At 41.8% G+C, this 26,664-nt stretch overlaps 1 protein-coding gene across 2 annotated transcripts in view; it reads left to right on the top strand.

Annotated features, from left to right (window-relative positions):
* The window catches only part of LOC147701892 (E3 ubiquitin-protein ligase TRIM39-like), a 227,115-nt gene that overhangs the window by 26,880 nt on the left and 173,571 nt on the right, over positions 1-26,664 (top strand). For both annotated transcript variants that reach the window (XM_086930520.1, XM_086930521.1), the window contains exon 2: positions 25,975-26,070. In XM_086930520.1, coding sequence (XP_086786646.1) covers positions 25,975-26,070 — 96 coding nt within the window. The remainder of the gene's footprint in view (positions 1-25,974; positions 26,071-26,664) is intronic.

The following is a 26,664-nucleotide window of genomic DNA, read 5'->3' on the forward strand; positions in this document are numbered from 1 at the left end:
TTCAACTTTTGGCGGATTGCCACGGATGCTGTTTCACCTTTAATGTTAGCTAATAATATAGCTGAGACCTGTTTGAAATCTTTCAGTAATTTCATACTTGGATTTAAGGCCGGTTCTGGGCCGTATTCATTTTCAATCTGCCTCGGAACGTCTGGTATTACCGCCATAGATGGTACACCATGTGTTTTTGTGTAGATTGAAGCAAAGACTGTACCCCAAGTGTCACAGTCCTCCACATGTGGTGCGATTCCCATTGGTAAACAGATTGTCAGAATTCTTTGTTTCTCATGAGGTGTACTATCAGGGAATACTGCCTCTATCTGAGTAATTTTTTGAGCTAACCAGAACGGAATTTGTTCCCTCAATGACTGATTGTATAGTCTGTGGTGTAATTTTGTTTGTGGTCACCTGGTGAGGGGTGTGCTGTGGAATTCTTATAGCTGGTTGGACTGTTAAAGTCTGCATGACATATTGAACTAATTGTCTGTGTATTTTAATTCACTGTTTCAGCTGAGCTAACAGTTCTGGACCTGTCATTCCGTTAATGTCAGGATGTGGTGTATAGCTCGCTAGTACCGGCCATGTAGCTCCTGGTCTACCTAGTGGACCGAGCATGGTAATGTGATTTTGATGTTGTAGGGCGCCTTTAAACCAGATCTGATGCTCCTGGTAAGTTAATGGAATTTCAACGTCCTCGAAAGGAACGTATTCCGCTGGAGGTTCCTCTAATTTGTAATAGTGGAACTCGTGTGTTACTGCATTTGCTGCAGGAAACATAATCCATGAATAGAATACCTCTGTCTGCCGATATTCATGTGCCTCTATAACAGAAATTACTTTATCACCTCTTGATGATATCCCAATTTCTATAAGTTTTATAGTTGTGGTTTTCCTTACATTTGCCGGGAGGAATATTGCATCCGCGTCATTTTGTAGGACGTTTGTGTCATCAAAGACAGCTTAAGCTGCTGGTGCAGCTACCTCGTCATCAGACATTATTATTTTACTGACTGAAAAGTTTGCAGAACAAGTTTCAAGGAAGCAAAGATTAGGTGCACAATATTTTGGAACACTGTATCCTTCAACGTTGAATAAACCAAAAACTAATACATAGGATTTTTGTCCTACTCAGTTCTGGCAGATATTATCCTTTTACCCACTCCAGACGTCTATTGGAGTATTTTACGGGAAAAATGGGTCTGTGTGAAAAGCACGACTGAGTTACTCTAGTATCTAGCGTCAAATTATCGCCTTACCAAACGTTGGGCGCCATGTAGTGTAGTTCCTATATTCCTAATAGGCTCTGCTCATTGGAATATTATATACTGTAGTTTAGACGTAGGACTGAGGTTGACTAGGTCTCTACCAAATATATTAAACTTAACAGTGAATGCCAGCTAGCTTAGAGGTCACTAGAAACTTTCTCGAATTCACAAGAAGGGATTAGTTTCTGACAACCGCATAAACATGACAACTTTGTTTCCCCAGGATAAGAAACGTATCTCGAGTCGCGGAAACAATAGATAACTATTTTACTCAGTCAATCGTGCATGCTTCGTTTCACCAGAGATGCAGCGAAATAGAGAGACGGGCGTTTTCAATAAAAAAGTATTTATTGAACAGTCTCCTTTCTCAAGCGTTGGAAATGAACTGCTACAATTGTAATACTGGTTATAAAGTACAATGCATATAATACAAACAGTATTATAAAGTAGTACTGTAAAAGCATGATATGGTTTCTAAGCCATAAAGTGCATAAAACGTATAAAATACATACAGTGATAAATAATGACTAAAAGTACTCAACTGGTGTTTCTAAAATACGCCTACCCCGGTGTACCTAACCTAAGTCTAGTACGAGGGAAGAAGTAAATGAGGAGTAGCCTAAGTTTAATAGTTCTCTGCCATGAATCTATTCCAAGAATTCTCTAAGAGGTCTAATCAGCTCTGTACCTTGGTTTTAGAATGAAGGAGGTCTTGTATCTCTCTCTCAGGGCTCGATTTCCCAGATACCCGCAAGGGTAAGCCGGAAACACTGGAGCTGGATTTCTTGCCAAGTGAAAAGACAGCGTCTCTCTCAGTGCGTCAGCTGGAGGGTCGGCTTCCTTCAGCACTTGCTGCTGCAGGGCGTCCGGCAAGTAGATAGTCGATCTGCTCCAAACCACTGTGTGTTTGACTGGGCAAACCTAGGCATATTTATACTTTGAAGGTGCCGAGTTTGACGCATGTTTGGACTTATTATCGTCATTCAAAGGCTAAATTCTTGGAAAACGCCAGGAGTTCTTGGAGAACTTAATATTCAAGCAGGGGGAAGTTCCTAGCTGCTGAAGGCGGGTTTTTCCATGAAATCATTGTTAATTCTCGGAACCTAGTGGAAGTAGCCATGCCGTATTTGGGCTGTATGGCTTAGGCCAAATAGGGTAGTGATTTCTATGCCTATTTAAGGATATGATAAAGTATACCCATATAAGGGCATACATCGGGAAAATTACACTAGGGTCCTAGATTCGTTTACAACAATCTAGATGTCATTGCTGTATTTAGCAGTTAAAGGAAGGACCACCTGGAAAACCTGGAACAGGTGTTGGTCAGGGTACAAGGAGTGAAACGAACCATCAAGGCAATCAAATGCTAGGTGTGTCAGTCCATTGTATTCTACCATGGGTATCACATGGGAAACAAGAAGATTCAACCTTTGGATGCAAAAGTATAGGGCCTGATTTAGATCTTGACGGGACTCCTGTTGTCCCTCCCTGGAAGTGGTTACAAGTACTCCATCAAGCTGACGGAGTCCTGCCACTGTATTTAGATGTGGGCTGGCTAAACCGCTGTCTGCATCAACAGACTATCTTTCGTTGCATAAGGGGCGCACGTCCGTCGATGCGTTGATGCGGCAAACTACTCTGCTGGCTAACAGTACTCCGTCGTCATAAGTCGGGCGGGTTTGCGCCAAGTCTATTTAGATTTCCATGTGGTGCTGGAGTAGTCCTAGTGGTGGATTCATGAAGGAGTGAGTGCCTGGTGGAGTAGAGACCAGTAGGAACTACTTAGAAATGTGACACCACACATATATGTTGTGCTTGCTTCAAAAATATGTATTAATCCCTTTTTTTTTGCATATAGCATTGCACACAAACAGCATACACACACACTATTGAATGTACACCCACAGGCACCAAAAGCACAATACCCACAACAAATACATTTTTTTACGTGTCAATAGTGGTGTGTTCATTTTACCTTGATGAGTTCTAAAATGAACACTACTACATTACATGTGTTGTAAAGTCATCCTGCTCCTGGGCACCCCCCAACTTTCTGCTTACTGATACTGATGGTAACTGATTTTGACTGACTCTGCCTAACCAGGCCCAGGGTCAGTGCTATGTTGAAAGTACACATTAGAATACAGTTAAGATGCCTACATACACTAGGGTACACAGTGGTATGGGGGGTTCCCCTGTAATTGGCATGGCCTCCCCTAAAGGACCATAGTATAAAATAGGGCAGGGGGATTGAAACTACCTAGAAGTCCCCAGTACCCTGGGGCATGGCAGTTTAGAGGCCATCAGCCTTTTTCTGCACTTGGATGTGTGCACTACTGAAGCCTGAGGTCAGTTTAAAAACAACCTTGGATGCCAGGACTGCTTTTAAAAAGGTAAATTGTGCCCAAACTCGACTTTGGTGTTTGGGGCACTTAAACATGAATAACCTACAATGTTTTGGCATAATAATGACCCCTAGAGTCTCCTCTAGGTATCCCAGGGGTGGGGGCAGGTATTTATAAGGTACACCCTTATTGCGGAGTGTATCTCGGTCATGCGTCGCGATGTGGCAGAGGACTGCGGCGTGGGTCGTCATGTAGTTTCTGTGCATGCGCTTGCTTGTCAGATGTGAAAATGCAGCGTAGTCAACTGGGGGGTGACATTCTGCAAAAGAAAAACTACCTCCTAACCGAGAAAGGGAATAGAAGAGAAATTGGGGATGAAGTGAACCTTAATTCAAGGGAGGGAGGGGGGTGCTGCAGTGTGGCTCCTGTTGTCCCAGGTCCGTGATCAGGTAGCGTGTCAATGCAGGGTGGGGATGCTGTGCATGTGTGGGCCGACTGTTATGGGCGAGTTGCGGAGGCCTCTGGCTTTGGGGCGGTGTCGCTCCTTATGTGGTCAGTCCTCCCCAGCAGGGGGGGAGAGGAGCATGGGGGGGGGAAGAAGAGAGGGGGGTGGGGAGGTGGCAAGCGGGGGGGAGGGAGGGACCATATGTTTGGTGGCTCATGCCTATATATGTGTGGCTCCGGCTTCGTGTAGGTGCCTTGCATTACTCTCCCCAGTCGTACATCTGCGCATCGCCGGGGGGGGAGGGTTTTCGCCCAGCCTACGTCAACCCTCGGTCATGGCATGGCAGGCCCTGTTAAATGTCTGTAGGATGTTGTCCCAGATCTGGGCTATTGGAATGGCTCTCCGTCCCGCGGTTTCCTCCCTGCGTAAAACTGTACCCTCTGCCATCGCCCAATAGTTGAGGGAGGCGCACCAGTGCTTCGTCAGTGGTGGGTTTGCGTCTTTCCAGTGTCGTGTTATGAGTCATTTGGCGGTTATCAGTCCCAGATCCCAGAACCTGGTATGAGCCTTGTTGTGTTTTGTTCTTTTGAATAGGCCCAGTACACAGGCGTCCCAATCGTGTCGCAGTTCTATGTCTGTCCCTTTTGTCAAGAGTGTGGTGACATCGTGCCAGTACATTTGTAGACCGGGGCATGCCCACATTTTATAAGGTACACCCTTATAAAATGAGTTTGTATATGCCTGGATAAAGTGAAATGTCCCATTTCACTCCCCACATTGTGGTAAAGTGCTGCTCAAATTCGACTTTGATCCTAGGAGCACAGTAAAGGGAGAATCTGCAATATTTCTACAGATTCAGAACCCCTAAAGTTTCCTCTAGTTTCACATTGGGTGGGGTTCCTGTAGATATAAGGCAAGTACTTATAAAATATGTTTTTGTAAGTCCTGGTGCTGGAAAAATGGCCCAAGTAATTTTTCCCATTGCAAATCCCCCGTTACATAGGGTAACATGGTATAAAGTTATTGATTAATAACTATTGATAGGAGAGGGATAAAAATGCCATTCAAAGATGTCCCAGAATGGTGTTAATAAATCCCACAATTTCATAGTGTTGTATTTCTCCTAAAGTGTACATACAAGAGGTTATAAGACTTTCTTGTTTGTAGGTTCAAATTCAGCCTTCCAGTGATCTGCCCTGATTGGTCAGAGTGAAGTGGATTAGCCAGGTTGCCTTGAAGAGGTGATCAAGACCTCCGGGGTTAATCAGCTCTGCTGGCAGGGCTGTGTGCTCCTCCATAGGAATGCCAGTCCAGGGGGAGGGGTCGTAAACTATGCTCTTTAAAGGGGATAGCAGAGACCATTGTCAGTTACAGCTCTGAACTTCCCACCTTAGGCAGATGGTAGGATTAAGGAAGGTATGAGCAGATGCGGGGGTGGGGGTTCTAAGTAAAATAGCCATCCTAGGGGTGTGTTTAGCCAGATCTTACCTCCTTGCTGGAAAATCAGCCATTAGGATTTGGATGGATTATGGATTTGGAGGATTTGATGCACTCTGTGACAAAATAATCCCACAATCTACAGGATGTGGTCTTAACTTTGAGGAGTTACCCTGCTCCCATTGGTCAGAACTGCATGACCCAGAGAACTTGGAATAAGTATCATAGATGGGCAGAGCCCTCCAGATCTGCTGCTTGAAACTGAATAGAATCAGAAGGTTCTGCCTGCGCTGAAGATTTTGAAGTGCATTTCTAAAGGTCAGGACTCTGAGTTTGCACCATTGAAACTACAGCCCTGTGGATCAAACCTGCTTGAAAAAGACTAAAGAGTGGACTCCCTGCAAGCTACAGGTTAACAGAGCTCAACTGGACTCCCCACAAAGAATTCCCAGTTATTTACTGAAATTGTGTTTTTAAATGCTTTACATACCTGTCTTTGAAGTTAAGCCTGTCTGCTCGCAGCCAAGCTACCAAGGGTTGAGCATAGGACATATGCTGAGTCCTACCATGTGTTAGTGGCCTTATTGCCAGTGGCAGACCTACATTTGCCCCTACCAATCACCCACTTTCCAACAACATGTAAGAAAAAAATTGCATGTAAGAGAAATGTGGAAATACACTAGGCTAAAGCAATTGTCAACACATGATTTATAGTAAGACAAGAGTAAGAGAAGCTTACCTTATATCCCTGTGACAACGTAGTTGATTGGCATCATGGTCAAGTAAATACAGCAAAGGAAGGACATGGACAATGAGGTTCAAGATGGAAACAGAAGTAGGGAAACAAAAAAAGCATGTTTCTACCTCATTTCCTTCAATTTCACCAACTCAAAGTAGTAGGTATCCGCGCCATAGTTTCTTTGACGGAAAGGCACATCGTGAATGACCCGGCAGTAATCTCTGTGTGATTCCTACCAACGACTGCTTCTGCATATGACGCCGCCGATGTGAGAGAAAAATCCTGGAAGAGTCGGTGGCACTCAGACAGTCTTTTGTCGATAGACCCACCAACATCTTATTAGAGTGGACAGGCCACCAAGTAGGCAGGTGGTGAAAAAGTGAAGGCGGGACCAGGTCTGCCAAGATCTAAATCTGGCCCATAGTCTGTTGGAGGGGATAGTGCCTAGTATCCAGACTCATGCAAGAGCCTTCTTTTTTAAAACTTTATTTATTCAAGGGAAAAAAAGAAAAGGAGGCAAAGGGCATTACAATTACAAAATATGTGACTTGTGGGTGACACAGACAATTGATAGTGAAAAGATATTTTCATAGTCTTTTAAGTGCATAACATAGGATCTGTATTTGATGACCGCTCCGATGCATGATACATGACCACATTTCTGAAAATAACATCTAAGGGGAACAATAAATTGCATTTGAGCTCTTTATCGGTTACATATCATTATCATCCTCCGTCTCAGCATTTTAAAGCGTGCTCTATGCCAGGCATGGCTGCAATGACGCCCATATATCCTCTGGACTAGATCTTGGCAGCATGAGAAAACTCCAGGAGTTTCTTCCACTTCAGATCTGGCACCAGGTATAAAAATAGGACCCGCTCTTCAGTTCTCTTCTGAACCTGCAGGGGACTGTCAGAGGAAACCCCTGCTATTCCGAGAGAACTGCCCTATTACCTGATGCCTGCTCTGTGCCCTCAGAGGAATTCCCTGTTGCTTGACAACTGTTTTTCTGCTTGAACCCAGGACCACCAGAGTGACTCCAAAGGCTAGTTTGCTGACTTCCTGTTCAGAGATACAGGAGCCCAAAAACCTCCAACAATTCTCAAAGTGCACCTTGACCCAGCCTGAAATGTGTCTTGCCCCTTCAAGTGATGCCCTCAAGTTCTTGACACTTGGAAGTGGTACTAAAGGTGCCCAACCAGCTATAATCTCAAACGTGGGTTTTGGGAAGGAAAAGTCCTCTGCCTGGTAATGGATGTGAACCCCTGCCCTGAGTGCCCAACTGTACTGATGTCTGGGTTCTTAATGCTGATTTTTGTTGTCATAGGCAAATACGAATTATGAGTGTGTGCCATGATATAGGCCTGTCTCACAGATTGTGGTCTTGTTGGACTTGGAAGGGCACTCCAAGCACTACACTCATAGTGGTCAAAGGCTGCTGCCTTCACCAGGAGTTAAGCAGCATTATTGCGGTGGTGGCGGCATACCATGTAGTGATTAGTAGGAGAGCACATGCCCTTTTTACCCTCTCACACTGGAGTGACACCTACAGGCTCATTGATTTGTAAAATTTCACTGCTCTGTGCTTTACTCACCCTTACTTGGTCTACATTGGTTTGTTGTGAAGTGCTGCATATCGCAGTAATGGTGTATCTGCGCTGGGTGTATGTGTACCTGAGAATGGTACAATACTGGGATAATGCAGTATTGAGCAGTACATGCATGGTAAGTGCATGTTCTGGGTGTATGTTTGCCCATGAGTGGTACAGCACATAAAGGATACAGTGCAGTGCAGTGTGTGTAGGTTGTATACATACACTGGATGTATCCATGCCTGTGGATAGTACAATACATGGAGGGCCCTAGGTTCCATTTTGAGAGACCCAGGTCGGCATCATGAAGCATGGAGAGGAGGTAGAGATGGGCTCTGTGAGGACGGAAAGCTCTGTAAGACTTCTGCCTGTGGCCAGGAATGAGAGCCACGGCCTGCTAGTTTCCTTGCTGGGTGAGGGGTCATCACCCATGGAACCTACGCTGGAACCTGGAGGATCAGAGCTTGCCTGCTTGCCAAGGCTATTGTGCTTCGTCAGGAAGAGGAGAATGTTGGTGGGTGTTAGGTCCAGTGAGGAGCCCAGTTGAGTGGACTTGCATTCCATCATTTCAGGTCTCCATCCTTTATTCCTTCTTGCTTTAATTTTTCATTTTCTCCATCCATCCTTTTCTCCATCTATTTACCCTTCTTTCTTTCTGTCCATTCATCTATTTACCCTTCTCTCTATCCATTTATCCACGTATCCCACCTATCTCGCATCCATTCTGTCTCCAGCTTTGTTTAAATCCATCCATACTTCCATGTATCCATCCCTGTGAGAAAGTGGGCTGTTGACTGAGGGGAGTGTGAGCCCTTCTCCAGCAACAGCAAAAATCCTTGTCTGGGTGAATGACAAAAGTCATTAAATTAACGTGTGCTTAACCCTCTGGCAGCTTGGCACAAAAGCAATCCGGCTTAACTTGGAGGCAATGTGCGAAGTATTTATACAGCACCCAAAAGAAAAACGCGACACCAATTTAGAACAATAGAGTAAAATTTAATGATTTTTTTGGCTCTAAAAAGACAAAAATCCAATCTGCAGAACCAGAGAGATTCACTTTTAAAGATTTAAGGTGAGCATAGCGCCTACGTGGACGACACTCGAATAGTAGTGTCCTTCTCATGTAACTCAGAGGACACTGCTGATCGTTTTGTATGTCCCACGTAGGCCAATGGATGAGTGCAAACTGCCTAAAGCTCAATGGAAACAAGATCGAGGTTCTTTTCCTGGGATCTGACGCCTCTTTTTGGTCACAGAACTGGTGGCCTTCGAGCAAGGGAACTCCTCCAGCCCCAGTTCACACGGTAAAGAATCTGCGCATTATCTTTGATGACAGATTACATTTCCAACATCAGATCAAAAAGGTTGCCTCTCTGGTCTTTCTGACACTAAAGTCAATCCGGAAGGTGCGCACCTTTGTTCCCCCCAAAGCAGTCAAAACACTGGTGACGGCCTTAAGCATGGCATGAATGGATTACCGAAATGCCCTATATTTGGGCCTTCAGAAACAGCATATGCTCAAACTTCAGTGAGTACAGAATGCAGCCGCCAGAATGTTGCTGGATATCCCCAAATTCGATTCCATTTCCCAAGGCTTAAAAAAACTCCACTGGCTTCAGGTAAAAAAGAGGACAGAATTTAAATCTTTATGTCTAGCGTATAAAGCTATACAGGGAACAGGATCTGCGTTCCTGAAACAACACTTCACCTGGTATCATCCATGCAGAAATCTACTTTCAGTTCAGAGCAAACTCCTCCAGACACTAACATTTAAGAAAGTTCGCTGGGGAGGAAGCAGTTTTATCCTGAATACAGTGAAACTGTGGAACACGCTTCAATTAGAAAATTGCCCAACTCTACTTTTCTTTAGGAAATTACTGAAAACATGGCTTTTCTCAAACTAGTTCCACCTTCTTCCACTGGAATCGTGGCACACCTCCGCACAGCGCCTAGACGCCCTTGGGCATTCGAGCGCTATATAAATTCCACAATCAAATCAAATCAAAAGCGTAAGGAGCCACTCAGTTATCTGGTCTTGGGAGACCAGGTGAAGGTCACAAGTTCAGGCCATCCACAATAGAACACGGGCTGAAGAGAGGGACAAGTTTAGCCCCACTGAAAACGCTATGTTCAAGGCATGTGGGCTGCTGAATTCATATCTGTGCATAGATCGCCGCCTAGTGTTGGGTCCGGATGATTGCACATTGTTGTCCTGGAAGAGTCTTCGAAGTATCACGAGATAGGTGGCTCCTCCCCTGGACTACAGTGCGCATGGGCATCCTCTCCATCCTCAGATTGTTTTTTTCCGCCATTGGGTTCGGATGTACTTTCTTGACTCAAGTTCGGAATCAGTATAAAACTCTTGCGCAAGGCCAAAAGGACTTCGGGGCGTCGGTATTGTCCCTTTCGGTGCCTATAATTCATCCAGTTCTTCGAACAGGACGTCGAAGGCCGTTTGCCTTTGTGACACCAAAGGCCCAAACTACGACGACGATGGAACGGAGCCCGTTCAAGAGATGCCCCGTCTGCAACTCCAAATACCCTCACATTGATGTGCACCCAGTGTACAATAACTGTTTATCCCCGGACCAAGACGAGGCCAGCTGTATGGCCTGTTCCAAGTTCCGGTCAAAGAAGACGCTTCGACTTCGACGCGCCGCACGACAGTCGGTGCAGAAAGCGGCGCCTGACCCGGAGAACATCTTCGAGGCTGATGACGATGAAGGCGTCGATGAGGAGGATCCTGACCAGCAGTCGGACCCTGAGTCGGAGCAAGACTCTAACTTCAGTGTGGACGAAGAAGAAGACTACGTCCATGAAGAAGACGTCGTCGAGGTAGTAGACGATGCAGAGGCCATCGGAGCCGTCGATGATGACTCGAGCGATGAGCAAGGCCCACCCGCTGTTACAGGGGCCTAATATTGACACTGTGCTCTCTAAGGCTTAGGTCGAGGCATCGCCGGAAGGCCTTCGCCGAGATCTTACTTCACATTCTATAGCCCCGCATCAAGGCCCGGCTAAGAATCCTTCAAAGGAGCCATCGGTCGATCCATCAAAATCGAAACCGAAACTAACAGAGGCAAAAACGAAACCGGAGGCATCCTCGGATCGACGCCCTCGGCCTACTCGGCTCCAGTGAAGTCTAAAAGTGTCATTGACCCTTCGGGGTCACAAGGGGGGCGTTGGCCTGAAGAGCGGGGCGCCGAAGCCACTCTCGACGGTCAAGCACGTCACTCTGAGAATCTGAGTTAGACATAATAGTCCAGTAACCATTTACCCACCTTTTCGTGGACTTGACATGAAGTAAAAATTGGTTGGTCGTTGTGGACCGTAGCAGGAGTATGTACCATAGCCGCTTGAGCCGTTCAGGTAAGAAACTGTATTCAGAACAGTATTGTTGCTCTTGTGCACACTAAATCCTTGAGATATTATAAGCCCTGTAGGCAGAACAAAAATTGCCTGTTTATTCCTTGTAATCACCATCATGCAATTGTCTGTGGGCGTATTACTGTTGTCACCATGTTGGATTTGAGCCCCATATCAGAGTAACCTTAAAATGTCTTGCTACATTTAACAATTTATGATCTTGCCCGTGTCCTATTACTATGGCACACATTCATACGTGCAGACATCTTAAACTACGACAGTAATGTGAGTGGCCAGATTATTATGCCACAATTATGTAATTTACAGACTGTTTCCATCGACTTGGCATAGATGGCGAACACCACATTTGGGATAGTATAGCAAATCATCATGATTCATCAGTATCTTTGGCAGACTAAATATATAGATCTCCTATTGTTATATAGGGATACTATGTCTATGCATGGCAAGATGCAGAAACATTATGACTTATATTTATGCCATACTTTCGGCCCCAGAAAGATCACCTTTATAATTTTTATCAACAGGGACCTCGTTGCAACCTTGATAGCTATTTTATAGCTCCCCTTTGAAGTCGGATTAAGAATTATTTGAGCTTCACTGCATTCTGAATTTTTTTTTGCAGTACCTTAATTAAGTCAGAGCTACTGATTTTCCCTTTTAGTGTTATTTCTCTTCTTCTCTTTCTTTCGGTTACAAGTTCACCTGCAAGGGGACATTTGTTAGTCCTATCGCTCACTCAAATGATCTTGGAGCGGGTCGCATCATTTTTCTTCTTTTTGTGTGTACACACTTGTGTATTTTCTTTTCTTTCTTTCTTAGATCTTTTATTGAGTTTTATTTTTGTGGAATATTCGATTTGTGTAGGGGTCAGTCAATACTCAAATTTATCGTCCTGAAGATGGACTAAATGATGTCTTCACTCCCTAGATCGAAACGTCGACACAACACCTATTTCCTTCTTTTTGAATTGGTCACGTTAAATATATTTTCTGTTTTGATCAGTTACTTTTTCCTGTTGCATAACTTCTTTGAAATAGGTGCCCATGTGGGAGACAATGAGATGTGTGTAATAACAAACTGTATAAATCTTTTTTTTTTTTTATTAAACATTTTTTATTGAAGTTGTATTTAGTATTATACAGTATATATCCCAAAGTAAAAATTTCACAAACGCTTATAATTACATTCATTTTCAATCCACCCCAATATATAGCAATTTACTCAAAATAACAACCCCAAATTTGATCGAACTTTTTTGTACTCCCGACTCTTTAAGCATATAATTGTTCACTTCTCCTAACCTTTTTCATTTTTTCAAACCATTCCAGAAACGTCAGAACTTTTGTTCAAAGCCAGTTCTGTAGCAATAAAGATCTAGCAACGGCCATTATAATATAAATCAATTTTGTCAAGTAGTTTGTAAATGTGCATTCAGGATCATATCCATATAAAAGCATTTTTGCATTACATGGAATTAATAACATATAAAAACTTTTTAGAAAAACAAAGATTTCTTCCCAAAAAGACTTAATTTTGGGACAATACACTATAATATGAGACCAATTGGCCTGCACGCAATTGTAATGTCTGAAACAACTGGCAGATGCATTATTATACATTTTAGCAATGATTACTGATGTGCGGTATAATAGCCATTTGCTAAAATAAAGCATTCAACGCCAATTTGCGCCACGCAAAACACAGAAATTAAATTAGTTAATAGTTTTCCATATTTCAGTTGATAGTACTTGATTTTCCTGTTTATCCCATTTACGGATAGCTTTAGAGGGCAACTCATCCTCCCAACTCTGTGCCAGGCGCTGTTTCCATGCCCCAGGTTTCTTCACCTGATCGTTAACAAAAAGATCTATTGCTAATGGAGAGAAGTTATTAGTAATAATACTGGGGTCTAATTGCATCAATGTAGGTCAAGTTAGTGTAGGACCCGATTAGCAAAAAATTGCCGGATATCAGACGTATCATATCGTTGACAGAGAACCAGGTCCCATTCCTTAGGAAATCAGATAATGTTTTAAACCCTGCCTGCCCCCAGTTTTCTATAACAACTTGATCGATTTTAATCCTTAAAAAAGAAAAGGCGCCAATTAAAGGAGTTGTTAAATGGATAGGAGGAAGCGAATATCTCTTATGCATAGCAGCGCGCCGTTTAAAGAACCAATTTAAAGTCTTATACCGAACAAATTTGGGTGATTTCGGTACAAGCAAGGGGGTTGTGATTTGAATTTCTGAACATATTAAATCCATTTTTTTTTAAATAAAAAACCCGGTGCCTGGGTTTATATTTTTGAATCTCTCTAGGTACTGTGCAAAGTATGCGTAATAATAATCTTTCAAATTTGGTAAAGAAAGGCCTCCATATTCAGTTTCTGCAGTTAAAGTTCGTAAGTCTATTCTAGGCGTTTTTTTCGCCCAAATAAATTTGGAAAACATAGATTCTATTTTCGAAAAAAAAGAACCAGGTAAATAAACTGGAATTGATGAAAATAAGAAATTGAAAAGTGAAAGGATTGACATTTTAATCAAAGCAGTACGGCCAAGAATAGATAACGGCAAAGGGTCCCAGCGGGCAAACATTGATTGAATTTTTTTTAATTAATGGAACAAAATTAAATATATATAAGTCTAAGATATTAGGAGAGAACAGGATCCCCAAATATCTTTCCGGTTTTGAATTGATGCAGTCTTGTAAATCTATATGGAGGACTGGGTCTGCCCCCCCACAAACTAATATTTCGTTTTTTTTTATTAATTCGATAACCTCCCTAGGGTTTCGAACTCTTCAAAAATTTTGAGTATATGTGTCTGTGATGCAAGGTCGGGTTTAATTAGTAACATGATATCATCTGCGTAGAGTTTGATCTTGGCCATGGCCGTGACTGGTGGAGTGATCTGGAGACAATTCCTGATGGCAACAGCTAGTGGTTCAATAAAAAGAGCAAAACGAATAGGTGACAAGGGGCAACCTTGCGTTGTACTGCTATTGAGCCTAGTGATGATTTATTTATAATTATGTTTGCTCTAGCACCCGTTTACAGATTCTGAATTAAATTAATGATATGTTGTGAAATCGCAAACTTTCTTAAAATAAAGAAAAGCGTGTCCCAAACCACCAAATCAAAAGCTTTCTCTGCGTCCAGCAAAAGAACTAAGGCCTGTATCCCCAGTGAATCAAAGTAATCTAATGCCTCAACTAAGAAATGTGTGTTTGTAAATAATTGTCTACCTATAATGAACTTGTTTTGATCGGGATGGATCAACTCCGCCGTAAAATTATTGAAGCGAAGTGAAAGCAATTTAGTGGTTATTTTATAATCTGAGTTTAGTAAGGTAATTGTCCTATATGAGCTCGGGTCTTTGGGTTCCTTCCCCTTTTTCAAAAAACTAATGACTGTACCTTCGTGGAAGGATTCAGGGATTTGCCCTTCTTCAAGCATTGAGTTTAATAATAACAGAAATAAATCACTAAAGGAGCTAAAGAAAACTTTAAAGAATTCTGAAGGAAGGCCATCAGGGCCGCAAGCTTTACCTAATGGAAGATCTTTTACCACTGCTTCCAATTCTGCTTTAGAAAATGGTTTTTGCATATGTATTTGATCTTCCAGAGATATACTTGGAATTTCATGTCGCCCCAAGAAATCGGATAGTTTTTGGTGATCGATGGTGTGATTTATAGTATAAATTCTATCGTAGTGTTGAAGCATAATAGAATTTATTTCGGCCTGAACTAATGTATCAATGTGAGTGACAGGATCTTTTAAAGAATTAATCATATTGGAGGCCGCCTGCTCTTTTACTTGCCAAGCTAGAAATTTTCCTGTAAAGTTACTCTCTTCGTATACTTTTTGTGATTGTTTTCGGAAGGCCTTTTCGCTTTGTTCATAGTATTGGGCACTGAGTTCATGTTTGGCCTCTCTCAGTTGATTTAATACATCGCCATTTGGTTTACAATGTTGACTTAATGTAAGATCCTGAATTTTTTGTAGTAGAGAGTTCCTAGTGATTTTCAAAGCAGACCACTCAGCCGCATCTTTGCTAATAACTATACCCCGTATAAAGTCCTTTAAAGAGTCCCAAATTATATGAAGAGGGGCAGTACCTGTATTTCGATCAATATATTCCATGATCTCTAATTTTAGCGCAGATACCCAATTCATATCCTGTAAATACATTTTATTAAACATCCATCTTTTCGCAATTTTAATGTTCTCTTCATAGTCAAAATTAATCACCACCATGGCTTGCTCCGAAAATCCATTATGGTAGAATTTCTGAGAGAGAAATTTGAGCTGTCTGGAGGCCAAAAAAATAAATCTATATGGGATGAGGATTTAAACCTACTGGACCAGCAGGTAAACTCCGTTTTTCATGGATTTATCAGGCGCCATGGATCACACAATCCTAATATAGATATATAGTTTAGCATAGTCCTATAAGATCTAGGTTTGGACTATCTTTTAAGGGACGAAGTGGAATCTAAATTAGGGTTCATAAGTATATTAAAATCACCACCTATAACGATGTGGCCCTCTTCTTCCTGTATTTCCCACGCTGGCCACTGGTGCTCTTCCCCTTTCTTAGAGGTGTCTTGGTATAACACCCCATTGCCTCCCAGCATCCCCTCCCTGACTACCCACCCACACCCTCCATAATTCTGTCACATATCTTTAGCCAGGCGACATTTTACTAAGCAGCTCTTGTGCCTCTGCAACATCGGTTAATAAATGAAATGTTCCCTTAATCAGCACCCTAAGTTTAGACTGTTTTGTGATTGCGGCCTGGGCTCCCTTAGCCTTAAACAAATGAAGTCGTTTAACGAATTTTTGTCTGAGGCGAGCAGCAGCCGCAGACATGTCTGAAAAAATCCTGCATTTAGCTGTAGCACTGGCAGCGAATTGACCTTGTTTAATGGCCCTTGATAAAATGGTCTCTTTTATTCGAATATCAGCAAAATTCAACAGGATTGTACGAGGGAGAGCAGAATTGGGAAAAGGTTGGGCAGGTACCCGATGTGCTCGGGTAATCGTCAGGTCACCTTTGAACTCCGGTATAACTTCATATAACAAAAAAGAGGACACTCATGTGACCATATCAGTCCCCTCAATTTTCTCGGGAACCCCGACTATTCTAAGGTTTGATCGACGATTAAAGTTTTCAAGTTCATCAAGTTTGACTTCAAAACCTTTAGAAGATTTAGAGTTATTTTGACCATCCTTTTTAACCTGAGACATCTCATCCTCTAGGACTGAAATCCTAGCTTCAGCTTCCCGAAGGCGGGGGGGAAAAGTGGATACAAGATCTTCAATTTTATCCAAGCGATTCTGGATCCCAACCAATTCAGCCCTTTGAAATTGCTTAACTTCACATATCTCATCTAATATCAGATTTAACATATCTTTAACTGATAGTTGCAGTGACCCAACTGTCTGGGTGGTTTCTGAATCCATATCTAGAATAGGGCTTAATACTTCCACCCCTTCAGTTGGGCAAGTTGTCGTATAGGTGGCAGTTGAGCCTGCTGGGTTATCTGTATTATGCATTGAAGTGGTTGCCACCCCTGCTGGAGAGGGTGCTGCCTTTAGATTTGAAGGATAAGACGATGGTGTATCAGCATTAAGAGATAAAGTATCAGTCTGTGAGGGCTCTGTGTCTGAGACAGCAATTGCTAGGGCTGGGCCGGGGTCGGGGTCTGGATCAGAAATAGTTATAGCGGAATTATTAGCGGCTAATGAGTTGAGCTTGGCATCAAAAAGAGAAAATTGCTTCAATGGCTTATTGGTGGTCATCATATTTCTTAAGTGTAGATTACCGTCCGAAGTCTCTTGGTGCACTTCTAAGGTACTATCCCCAAATGTCTCTTCTTCAGAGGTCAAGAAAGAATCCTCCTTGCCTTCTTCAGCTGCTAATCTAGCGGCCGCTGCTGCCGCTTCTTCTTCTTTCGCCTGGAGGCGACGGGCTCTGGCTCGAACTCCAGTAAGTTTGCCCATTATAGCGACACTATTATATTCCGTTCCTTTCCGTATCTCCCAAATGAAAAAGGAAGAAAATGTCAATGGAAAATGGGTAATATAATTTGCTTTAATTTTCCAGCTCTAGTCTTTTTATTCAGTTTTTTCCGTTTTTTTCTTTTTATGTGTAGTCTTCTGCTTTCTAGCACCAACGCTTCCACATTATGCCTCGCAAGCTTAGAAGTCTTATTTTCCCATAAAAAAGCCACCTGCAACAGTATCTGTTATTTTCAGTGCTTAATTAAACAGAAGCACCGGTATCAAGCAATTAGCTCTAAACCAACTGGTTGCCGAGTAGTTACATCCACCTCAGTTTCAGTTCATCTCAGCCCAAAATTGCAGAGAGTAGCGCAGAGCCCAATAATACAGTCACAAGGCTGAGTACACTATAGAAAAAGTTTCTGCTTTACCATGCATAACAGGGGACAGCTCGCACCGTGTTCTGTGTTCAAAATGCTGGCACCAGCTCCTGTTCTTGCTCTAACACTTTCACACTCGTCCCCCTAATGTATGGTCTGGAATTGTTTGTGATATATATATTTTTTTATAGGCTTTTAAGCACTTTTATAAATGGAGTCCAACAATCGTTGTAAATTAGTGCAAAAAAAAAAAGTCCAAATCCAAAGCCAGTTTTTTTCTTTTCCCTTTTTTTTTTTCTCTTTCCCCCAGTAATTACAGCAGTCTTTTTTTTTTTTTTAAATGTACTATAGTGCACTGATCGTATTTCCTCAAGGCGCTTGCTCAAAAGTTCATGCAGGTGAAGTGGGAGCTGAAATGTGTTGTAGACCCACACTACGGCTGTTTTCCAAATTAAATGCAGCCTCAGCGGCAATGTCTGTAGCAATAGTAACTCAAAGCGACAGGCAGTGAGCGAAGAGATACTCGGAGCGAGCACAGCGTTAATGCGCGGCCGAGATTGATCTATCCGGACACATTGTATCTCGGATCAAAACAGTGTCCATGATTTGTAGCGCCGCTCTCCTCGCTCCGTTCGCGTCTCGCGTCTCATTCAAAAGCCGGTTTCTGCTCCGAAAAACTCCAGTCCGCCGTACCGGCTTAATCGACCTCAGGAGTTTCGGATGTTCCTTAGCAAACTCGGAGGCACACGCCGAAGCAGCAGCAGCAGACGCCATTGACCTCAAGGTGAGGTGGGGGAGGAGTCAGGAATGGGTGCTCAGGCTACGTGGAGGTGTGGGACTCGGTAGCGTCCAGCAGGGCACATTCCCAGGAGCCTGTGTAAACTATGTGTAAATCTGAGGCGCCACGTGTTGTGATATATATTTATATGTATTTGTTTGTTGTACCCTTTAACAATTTTCTCATCATAAATTTGTATTCTGAAAAAAAGTATACCTGTGTTGAATTAGTCTGTGATAGATTCGTTCAAATTGAAATAAACCAATCCAAATTTTAAAATAACTCAATGTATGCTACTGATTAGAGCTTATGTCCATTGCTTGACTGTTAGTGATTCAATGAGAGGGGAGGCAATAGCGGAACATGTGATCAATTTGTTGATGTCCCGTCTGTCCTGCTGGGTCTCTCGCCTCATTTAGAGTAAGTGTGGATTTCCTATATGAGGGATCCGACCCCAGAATGAATTGCATCAGTGGGGTAACCCTATTTAATTTTTTTTCCTCCAACTCCATTTCCTCTAGCATCCATTCTGTTCAGGGCTGCCATGGGTGGTCAAAGACAGAAAATGCCTAGAAATGTTCCCCAAGCACAGGAAGAAAACACCTGTGCTGGTATCTGTCTTCGGAAACGTATAAAATGACAACAGTTCTGTCATGCCACGGTGGCTTGGCAGACCCGCTGTCCCCCTCCCAAAGCGGCAAAGGATGAGTTGCTGTGAGTGGGAGGTGTCTGCTGAAGTGAGGTATAGCTAGATCGGGACTATGCGGTAAGGCCAGACAGTGGCCTGGCCTCTAAAGGATAAACAAGCATTGGTAAATGCATTAGGTAAGTTGTAGCTCCCGAATAGTTGTATAATATAAGTTACAGAAAGTCTATTAAAGTGTTAAGATTTGTTTATGTAATAAAAGGCAATATATTGTGCTGTTACCAGAGGTGTAGTGTGGGAAAGGAATAGCGAATGTATGAAAATTGAAATGAAAGAGGGAAATGATAGAATTAATTGATGTAATAGCAATAGTATGTGTTTAGAGGAGGTATGGCAATTTTAGGCCCCAGTGCCACTGCACCTGCTGCTCCATTCACATTATGCCCTATTGCCTGTAAGGTAGCAGCACCTGTGACTGCCTATTTAGTAGTAAAATGTTGCAATATTTGGTGTTTAGAGGAGTTCCTAGAGCTTTGGGCCCCAGTGTCACTGCACCTGCTGCACCATTGAAATCATGATCCTAGTGCCTGCAAGGTAACAGACTTTTGGCTGCATATTTAGTAGTTAAATATAGCAATATTTTGTGTTAAGAGGAGTTCTGACAACATTTGGAGCCCTGTGCCACTGTACCCACAGCACCATTGAAATCATGGCCCTAGTGCCTGATAGATTACAGCACTTGTGACTGCCTGTTTAGTGGTAAAATATAGCAATATCAGGTGTTTAATGGGGTGCCTAGAGCTTTTAGTCCTAGTGGTACTGCACCTGCTGCACTATTCAAATATTGCCCCTATTGACTGCTAGATAAATGCAGTTGTGACTGACTTCTTTAGTAATACAATTTAGCAATAATCTGGGTTTAGTGGGGGTCCTAGAACTTTTGGCCCAAGTGCCATTGCACCTGCTGCACCATTCAAATCAACCCCCTTTTAACTGCAAGGTAACTGCACTTGTGACTTCCTGTTTAGTAGTAAAATATAACAATATTAAGTGTTTAGTGGGGTGTCTAGACCATTTTGGGCCCGCTGGTACTGCACCATTCAATTCATGACCATATTGTCTGCAAGGTAACAATATGTAAAATGCAAGCGCACTCCTGGTGTTGAGAAATGTTTACTCCTTTTAACGATGTTCTGAATACTTGGCGTGCTCTCAAGGCGGTCTGTCCTAAGACCACGTGGGTGAATACTGAACTAGAAATTGAAGCGGGTAAGCCTCAGACTTGAGAGCGCAGCAATTGCCGAAATGGCGTATTTCAAAAATCCACGAATTTAATCAAAGTTCAATCCTTTTATTGAAAATTGTATCCAATTCATTCCTCAGTTGTACTGGTTACATAGTAAACGGTTAAAAAGTATAAATGCTTCTACGCGGCAGCTGCGTGAAAACTTCTTGCTGTCGTATGCCCATACTTTTAAACAAATCGTTCAGTGAGTCTTCATATTCCCAATGCATTTCGAGCTTTTACGGTCGCTCGTCTTCAGGGGATCACTGTAAGTTTAAGCAAACATAACCGTCATGAATTAACATGAACCAACGTATATTTCACGTTAAATAGCTGTGTTCAAAAAAATATTTTGACTGATTAACATTTTCCCGCTATGCGCCACATAATGGCGCTACGAATTTACACATGAAACAAATCTAACATCATTGTGCTTTTTTTTTATGAATACATCGCTTCATTACCCTTGACGTTATAAAATTACGGGCTGATATTCATAGTAAATCGAGTTAACACGCTGAATTCTCTTATGCCTACCTTCGATCATGACAACCTTCTATTTTCAAAGTTTTCGTCAATGTATGACCGTCTAACATTTCGAATCTTAATAGGTGTAGCCCGGGGCTCCTCCCCCCTGTGATAACCAATGTGCATTGACACAATCATTAAACCTCACTTAAAGCTCCAACCTCCATAATGCCGGCTGTTAACCCTCGATGTACCCGCCCCTTTGTGCACAAAAATATGTGTTCGACATGCTAGAATTGTGAAAAATCAATCAAGGAAATTCAAACTCGTATACCCCGCCCTCCCTTATAAGATTTTACTGATGTCAATCAGAGCATGGTGGTTTAAGGTACCAATGTACCACATATTGAAACATGTAATACAGTTGTTACACGCAAAGTCCAACGTGCTATATTGCCAACTGCCGGATAATGGTACAACGTTCCTGTCTGCGAATGGTCATTGAGTTCTTGTTTTGTCCTTAGTAATCATGGGTGCAGCTTGTTTAGGACAAGGATATATAAGCAATATGGAAAATGCAAGCGCACTCCTGGTGTTGAGCAATGTTTACTCCTTTTAACGATGTTCTGAGTACTTGGCGTGCTCTCAAGGCGGTCTGTCCTAGGACCAGCTGGGTGAATACTGAACAAGAAATTGAAGCGGGTAAGCCTCAGACTTGAGAGCGCAGCAATTGCCGAAATGGCGTATTTCAAAAATCCACGAATTTAATCAAAGTTCAATCCTTTTATTGAAAATTGTATCCAATTCATTCCTCAGTTGTACTGGTTACATAGTAAACGGTTAAAAAGTATAAATGCTTCTACACGGCAGCTGTGTGAAAACTTCTTGCTGTTGTATGCCCATACTTTTAAACAAATCGTTCAGTGAGTCTTCATATTCCCAATGCATTTCGAGCTTTTACGGTCGCTCTTCTTCGGGGATCACTGTAAGTTTAAGCAAACATAACCGTCATGAATTAACATGAACCAACCGTATATTTCACGTTACATAGCTGTTTTCAAAAAAATATGTTGACTGATTAACATTTTCCCGCTATGCGCCACATAATGGCACTACGAATTTACACATGAAACAAATCTAACATCATCGTGCTTTTTCTTATGTATACATCGCTTCATTACCCTCGACGTTATAAAATGACGGGCTGATATTCATTATAAATCGAGTTAACACGCTGAATTCTCTTATGCCTACCTTCGATCATGACAACCTTCTATTTTATTTGAAAATAATGTGTGCCATTATGTGGCGCATAGCGGGAAAATGTTAATCAGTGAAAATTTTTTTTGAAAACAGCTATGTAACGTGAAATATACGGTAGGTTCATGTTAATTCATGACGGTTATGTTTGCTTAAACTTACAGTGATCCCCTGAAGAAGAGCGACCGTAAAAGCTTGAAATGCATTGGGAATATGAAGACTCACTGAACGATTTGTTTAAAAGTATGGGCATACGACAGCAAGAAGTTTTCACACAGCTGCTGTGTAGAAGCATTTATACTTTTTAACCGTTTACTATGTAACCAGTACAACTGAGGAATGAATTGTATACAATTTTCAATAAAAGGATTGAACTTTGATTAAATTAGTGGATTTTTGAAATACGCCATTTCGGCAATTGCTGGGCTCTCAAGTCTGAGGCTTACCCGCTTCAATTTCTTGTTCAGTCTGCAAGGTAACTGCACTTGTGGTTGCCTGTTAAGGAATAACATATAGCATAATTTGATGTTTAGTAGAGTTCTGACAACCGTTTGGGCAGGTGCCACTCCACCTGCTGCCCCATTCAAATCATGACCCTAGTTCTTAAAAGTTAACTGCACTTGTGACTGGCTGTTTAGTAGAAAAATATAGCAATATTTGGTGTTTAGTGGAGTTATGAGCACTTTGGCCCCGTTGCCACTGTACCTCCTGCACCATTTAAATCAAGCAACTTTAAACTGGAAGGGAACTGCAATTGTGACTGCCTGTATAGTAGTAAATTATAGCAGTGTTATGTGTTTAGAGGAGTTCTTACAACTTTTGAGCATGGTGCTACTGCACTTGCTGCACACTTGACGTCATGACCCTGTTGTCTGCAAGGCAACTGTACTTGTAACTGTCTATTTAGTTTTACATTTTAGCAATAATCTGGGTTTAGTGGGGTCAATAGAGCTTTTGGCCCCAGTGCCACTGAACATGTTGCACTATTCAAATCAAGTCCCTTTTAACTGCAAGGTAACTGCAATTTTCACTGCCTGTTAAGTAGTCAAATATAGCAATATTTTGTGTTTAGAGGAGTTCTGACAACTTTTAGTACTGTTGCTACTGCATCTGCTGCCCATTCAAATCATGACCCAGTTCTCTGCAATGTAACTGCACTTGTAGCTGCCTATTGAGTCGTAAAATGTAGCATAGCTCTTGTATATTAACTTTATTTGTAACATGCAGCGTTTATTAGAACATTTAGAATTTGATCATAATGACTAAATAGATTAAGTTGAAAAAATCAATGCAATAATGCCAACAAAGTGCAAAGAAAGGTACTGAGGCATGAATAGGAAATGCCACAATCGTTCTTAGGCTAAAGCATCTAATTTACACTACAAAGTAATAAAAAAGCAAGCAGTCCAGCATACTGTTAGAAGCTGTCTGCCTTTTCCGTGGGAAGAGATCTTATCTTGACAGGTAATGGAGCTTAAAGAGTGTGAACAGCTTTATTAGAAGTATCGTAAATGTGTGCCGCCAGGGGAAGTCAACAAAAAAAAAGTGCCACACTATCTCGAATGAACACAGTAATTCAGCCATGGGAACTGATAAGAGCCACCTTTTAAGATATATTAAATACAAGAGATTTGCGCTGTGCTGGCAAAACCAAATGAAGCCAAAATTGTCTAATAGTCTATTTAGAACATCCGACTTATGTCACTGACTGATGCTGCATAATGTACATTTAGTACCATTTGCAGCCAATGATTTTCTCTGTTTTATCATGTAAAGACTTAAAAAAATGTAAAATAGTTTGCAGATAAAAAAATACATCTCCTTGATTTTTCAGCCCTCCATCGTATAAGGAGTTTTTTTTCAGACCCTCTCACAATACTTTAGCACAATACTTTCCAATACACAATGTGATCTGAGAGAGGTTTGGGCTGTTTATATTCTGTTATTAGCCTCTGCCATAGACATGGATTTGTGTGTCACTTGCTCAGGGAGCTTTTTGTCTGAATTAAAATACCACCTCTGTCAAAGCTCCGTTGAGATCATGCTGCAGCCAGAGATAGGAGTTCCCTCTGCTAACCCAAGCTCTCCTTGCTTTGCTATTGTTGACCAAATGCAGTCCCACGTACCTGATTGGTTGTGAACTTTTGGATGCTGCAAGCTGTAGCCCTTGCCATATTTATGAGACAAAAAATTAATGTAAGTAGTTAGTTCGATCCTAACTCAACACCTTCACGCAATTGTATAGGTTTAAAAAAAAAAAAAAATTCTGTAAGAGCCTTCGAAATAAACTTTATAAAGAATTACACTGGCTTATGAAAATTGAGAGAATGTAGTGGCTAGGGCATTGCTTGTTCGTGTATTCCACTTTCCTTGTGTGTGAGTTGAAGCTGATACAGTACTTAATACAGAGAATGACAATTTCAAAATGGCTATTTAATTCAATGTAGTAAACCAACCAATCACAAGGAGGAAACATCTCTCAACATTCACCAATATTGGTGTGCCTTGCATGCTTCCATCAGCAAAGCAGGTTTATGTGCTCTTTCAGTGATAATTCCAAATATGATTCATCCACTACCTGCAGTTCCCAATCAGATGCAATAAATATTGCATCAGATTTTGGCCAACTCGTATTGAGACCTTTGTGTCCTGTGTGCCCCTCTTTCTATCATTGCATGCATTACTACATGTACATGACTATGGTATTGTTGCTCGAGTATGAATTCACCTTTCAATAATTAAAAAGATAAGAGGCGTTTGGCAAAACAAGAACAAGTTGGTTTAATGAAATGTGGCAGCCGGAAGAGCCTCGACAGAGTGCGTCTGCTCAAAGTCTCTTGGTGTACAAAGGGTTGGCTGCTGTTATATAGAATTCATGAGGTACAATAAAACAATCTTCTCCATTCCAAAAAAGTATCTCAGTTGTAAATGAGCAAGCGCGGGTCATCTGATAAGGACACAGGCGGCTCTCGACCTCGGGGAGAGCTAGTGAGGTCCAGTTTGTATTTGTCCAGATGTCCAGCACGATGAGCGCGTGATCACTACTTGCGGTGTGCATGTTCTGTCCTTATTGGTTCAGTGTTTCTTTCTACATGTGGTATTTTTGGGGAACGCAACCCTTAGCCAAAATGGTTTTATTAGGGCCAATTTCGTTGGATTTGTTTGTGGTCCAATTATCTATCTGTGGGACCGATCAGGGTTTTCCCTGGGTGCACATTTGTCTTTAGGTTAGAGAGGCCCCACCTGTGACCTGGTATTCAATAGGCGTGGATCTTGGGACCTGTCTAACCACTTATCTCCGACTCTGGTTGATAGGGAAGTCACTTTGAGTGAATTCGACAGCAATGATGTCCGTTCATTAGAACTATTAAAAATAATATGGCAGTCACTGGTATCATTTGTATTGACATCCTTATCATAGCATACATTTATATTATTTTTACTGGTATTGACATGATTACGTTTGCTTAGGTCATACCGTACATTGGCATTGTTCTTACTGGTAACAGTATCGTCATTTGAGCATACATTGCCATCGTCATTGCCAGTGTCTGCGCTGCTGTGCACGTCCATTTTATGACATACGTTGACATTGCATTGGCGGGTATTGGCTTGGTTGTGTGTGGGCACAGGTTATGACTTACATGGATATTGCATTTATTGGTATTGCCTTTGTCAGGCCTGCACACTTCACGGTAATCATTGACATCGTATTAACCTTTTGATCAGTATCAACAACATATTTCCTTTATTTATTATTACTGATTGTCTGTTTAAAGTCTGTAACCTGGTCTGTTTTTGGATTTTGATTTCAAGACAGAAGTGCAGAACTGAATTCTTCCAAATATTTTATACCATATGTGTCATAAACTTTTTGATATGGGCTTGAATTGTGCTGCAATGCATGTTCTAAAATACTTGCACATCTTCCTCTGCAGATAAAGTGCAAGAGCTGGTTATATCCACTGAAAAAGGAGATGAAAGAATTGCTGGAACAACAATCAAAGGAAAAGATCAAGTTTAAAGCATTAAATGTAAGTGTATACAGAGAAAGCAATGAACAGTGCATCCTAGAGAAGAGAAATTTAGAGCTATGATGATTGGAAGAGCTGCTATTGCATTCGTATAATGATGGAGCGAGATTACCAGCTTGGGTTTATTCTTAACACCATACTCACCTGGGCCCATAAAACATTCCTACAATAAACTGGTATTCATACGCTGGTGATCAGGGCTTAAATTTACCTTATAGTGAATAATACCTATACACCATTTCTTACCAATGGTTTATCACGTTAGTTCTCAATTTCCTCTGGTCGATAGATCAGGTGGTTAGCATAATAGGCATAAATGGCATTTCGCTTTTTATCTGAATGACCACAGACTTGGGGGAGTCTTAAAACCTTTATCTATGCAATAACTTTGTGAGTCAAATACCAGTACATGTCAAACACCAAAACCTTTGGAAGAGAAGTTATGATTTAAGTAAAGAGAGAAAGACTTAGTAAAATCTTATGATGTTGGTACCTGGGATGGGTGGAAAAGGAAACGGCACAAGGACATACCACACAGATTTAGATTTACCTAGAATGGTGTGATGACCAACCCCTGGCCAAGGGCTGGACAAA

Source organism: Lissotriton vulgaris, chromosome 7, assembly GCF_964263255.1.
Source record: "Lissotriton vulgaris chromosome 7, aLisVul1.2, whole genome shotgun sequence".
Lineage (NCBI taxonomy): Eukaryota > Metazoa > Chordata > Amphibia > Caudata > Salamandridae > Lissotriton > Lissotriton vulgaris.